Consider the following 2,869-nt stretch of genomic DNA (forward strand, 5'->3'; position numbering starts at 1 on the left):
GAAGCACCATCCCCCCCTCCCCTTCCTGCCAGAGGGCAGCCTGGCTGTGCCCCCAGCTCCTGCTGCCTCAGGTCACTTCTCTCTGAAGCCACAGCCACCACCCTGCAGGGTCCCCAGCCACAGGTGCCCTTATGCCAGGGCTCCAGCAGCCACCACGCAGCTCCTTGGGGAACAGGATAAAATCCTCCAGGCAGCTCCTGCTGGGGTTGGGAACGGGAGCCAGGCAGTGCCACACCCAGAGCCCAAGCTGGGGGTGCCAGGGTCCTGCTGCTGCTGAAGTGTCTCACTGAAGGCAGTTTTCCCTGGGGGGGACACAAACTGAACCAGAGGAGCACAAACTGACCCAGAGGAGCACAAACTGACCCAGGGGAGCAGGCTGCTGCCACGTGGGCAGAGCAGATGGGGGCTCTGGGCACCGGCTGGGCTGTGGGACCACCTCAGAGGCCTGGCATTAACGGGAGCTCGCAGCAGGGTCCAGCCTGGTCAGCTCTCCAAGAACCCCCACGTTCTGATGCTGAAGGACCAACTTCTGCACCCCTTGGGGTCCTGGCTAGTGCCCACAGGTGCACCATGGAGCACAGGGCTGCTGTGAGGCAGCACAGGCAAGCAAAGCAGCAGCCGTGGCCACTCCAGCCCAAGGGCACCGAGGTCAACCCTGGAAGGTGTTACCCCTCCCAAAAGCCAGCCACAGCCAGGTGCTTCTGTCACCTCCCTGGTCCATCCTTGTGAACCCATGTTCTGCACCCACCCCTGCTGAAGACAACTGTTGGGTCAATCCCAACCCCCCTGGCCATGGTCATGGCCTCAACGTCCTCCAAGCAGCCAGGCCCCCAACGTGAGGACCTCGTGGCCCAGGGCCCCAGGGGACAGAACACGCAGACACCAACGCTCAGTTAAGTTGTAGGAATTTATTTTAAATAACCTACAGTTGATTAAAAGGGAATTCATGATAAAAATAGAAGATACTTGTTGAGGAAAGGCTGCAGGAAATGGTCTTCGCACACACACTACGCTAACAATGCCTCTAAGACTAATGATAATAGCAAAAAAAGGTTTCACATTAAAATTCTGCCTTTTACTTTTTTTAAAATTTTTTTACACAATTACAAAAGAAAAAAATAAAAGCCCTAAAATCTTGGTTTATTTTTTTTTTTTTTGGACCAATGCTCGCTCATTTCCCTCGAAATTTATTGACCTGTGAAACTTTTTACACAATAAAATCTTTCAAGTAAAAGAGGGGAGTGGGGGGCTTAGAAAAAAAGGGGGGGGGAAAAAAAATAAAGTCTGACAAACCTAAAAAGTATTTTTGAAGTGTACAGAGCGAGTTCAGAGCAAAGGGACAATGGGAATGTCACTTGCTGCCAATTTCACTTGTCCCCAGATTCCACACACGTCTCCCCCCCATCACACGGCCCCCTCCCCAAATCTACACGATCTTTAAGATCAAGAAGAAAAAGAACTGTTTAAATATTTTTAAAATAATTAAAAGAAATAAAAATTCACATTTAATAAAAAAAAAAAGAACACTCCCAAGTCAGGAGGCCGATTTCCCATCGGGCTTTTGCTCTGAGCCCCCCCTGGGGGATGTTTGTCATTTATGTTCCAACGCTGTGACTGTTCCAAGTGACAAATTGAGAAAGATTTTGGGTATTTCCATGACTCTAGTGACAGCTCTGACAGGTGCGTTGGGTTTCTTCCGTTTTGGGGTGGGTTTGTTTTGTTTTTTGTTAAATTCTGAAATGGGGCGGGAGGGGGAGGGGAAGGGCAGGGGTTAAGGAGTCCATTTTCTATTAAAATATAGAAGTTATTGCAAAACCCTAACTGTAAAAACGCACCAATATAATTGGATTTTGTATACAGTAGCTAAAGATTCCCACGCTCTCAGTGTGATGGTGAATTTGCCTGGCGGAAGGTTGACAAATCCCCCATCCACTTGCCCTGCCTCAAAGAGAAAAAAACCACACAAAGCAGACAGCTAGAATTTTGGATCTCTGAAACACTTTTAAATAAGTTGTCCATAGGACAACTGGCTCAGCTCCTTTAGGACAGTTCCAGGTTATGCTTTCTGCAAGATGTTGGCTGTTTTTTTCCGGTGCTCACTTGCCCCTTTCCTCCCCCTTCCCCAGCATCTGAGGACAAGTAAGGCTCACAGTTTATCAATCTCCCTAAAAACCAGGCTACTCCCCCCTTTTTTTTTTTTTTTAGATTCTTCCTCATAAAATTCAGCTGATTAAAAACAGGTTAAAACTCATAGTCTTCCTCTGCCATGTCGATAGCCCAGGCAAACTTCTCTCGTTGGGTTTTGTTATAAATCTTCTCTATAGGGATGCCCCACTTCTTACACCTGCAGAAGATGAGCTGCTGTTAGAGGCAGCGTCAGCCCCACGCCCTGCAGTGGGACCCATCCTGCTCCCCCTGCACCCTCTTGAAGCTCTGCTCCGACAGGACACCCCACCCCACCCTCCCGCCGCTGAAACCAGGGGAAGGGGCCCCAGAGACAGCACACGGGGGCTCTGCCCTCAGCCACGGCCCCTGCCTGCTAACTGGGGGGAGGGGGCAGCAGGGAAGGGGCCGTTCCTCCCAGCACACCCCAGGCAGATGCTTACCAAGCCACAGAGATCCTGGGATCCAGATAGTTGAGTTTGGAGGTGCCCAAGGCGATCTGCTTGTTCTCCTCCCGATCCGTCGCCTGAACCTCCAGCTTCATCAGCTGCTCCTCAATCCTCTGCACGGCTTTTTTCTTGCTCTCCACTGATCTAGGGTGGGGAAAGAACCCAAGCGTTTGATTCCTGGTGCCCTGCTAGGCTTGAGATGGCAGCCCTGGGGCAACCCAAGGGACTCTGCTCCAGGCAAGCAAGGCCAACAGCCA

General features: G+C 51.0%; 1 protein-coding gene across 1 annotated transcript in view; it reads right to left on the reverse strand.

The window, feature by feature from the left end:
* Positions 1 to 888: 888 nt before the first annotated feature.
* LOC103776370 (DNA topoisomerase 1) overlaps positions 889 to 2,869 on the reverse strand; it is a 15,443-nt gene continuing 13,462 nt past the window's right edge. The window contains exons 12-13 of the mRNA XM_008943879.1: positions 2,607 to 2,756; positions 889 to 2,344 (exon numbers count right to left, since the gene is read on the reverse strand). Coding sequence (XP_008942127.1) covers positions 2,242 to 2,344; positions 2,607 to 2,756 — 253 coding nt within the window. The 3' untranslated portion in view covers positions 889 to 2,241. The remainder of the gene's footprint in view (positions 2,345 to 2,606; positions 2,757 to 2,869) is intronic.

Source organism: Merops nubicus, unplaced genomic scaffold, assembly GCF_000691845.1.
Source record: "Merops nubicus isolate BGI_N331 unplaced genomic scaffold, ASM69184v1 scaffold13877, whole genome shotgun sequence".
NCBI classification, from domain to species: Eukaryota; Metazoa; Chordata; class Aves; order Coraciiformes; family Meropidae; genus Merops; species Merops nubicus.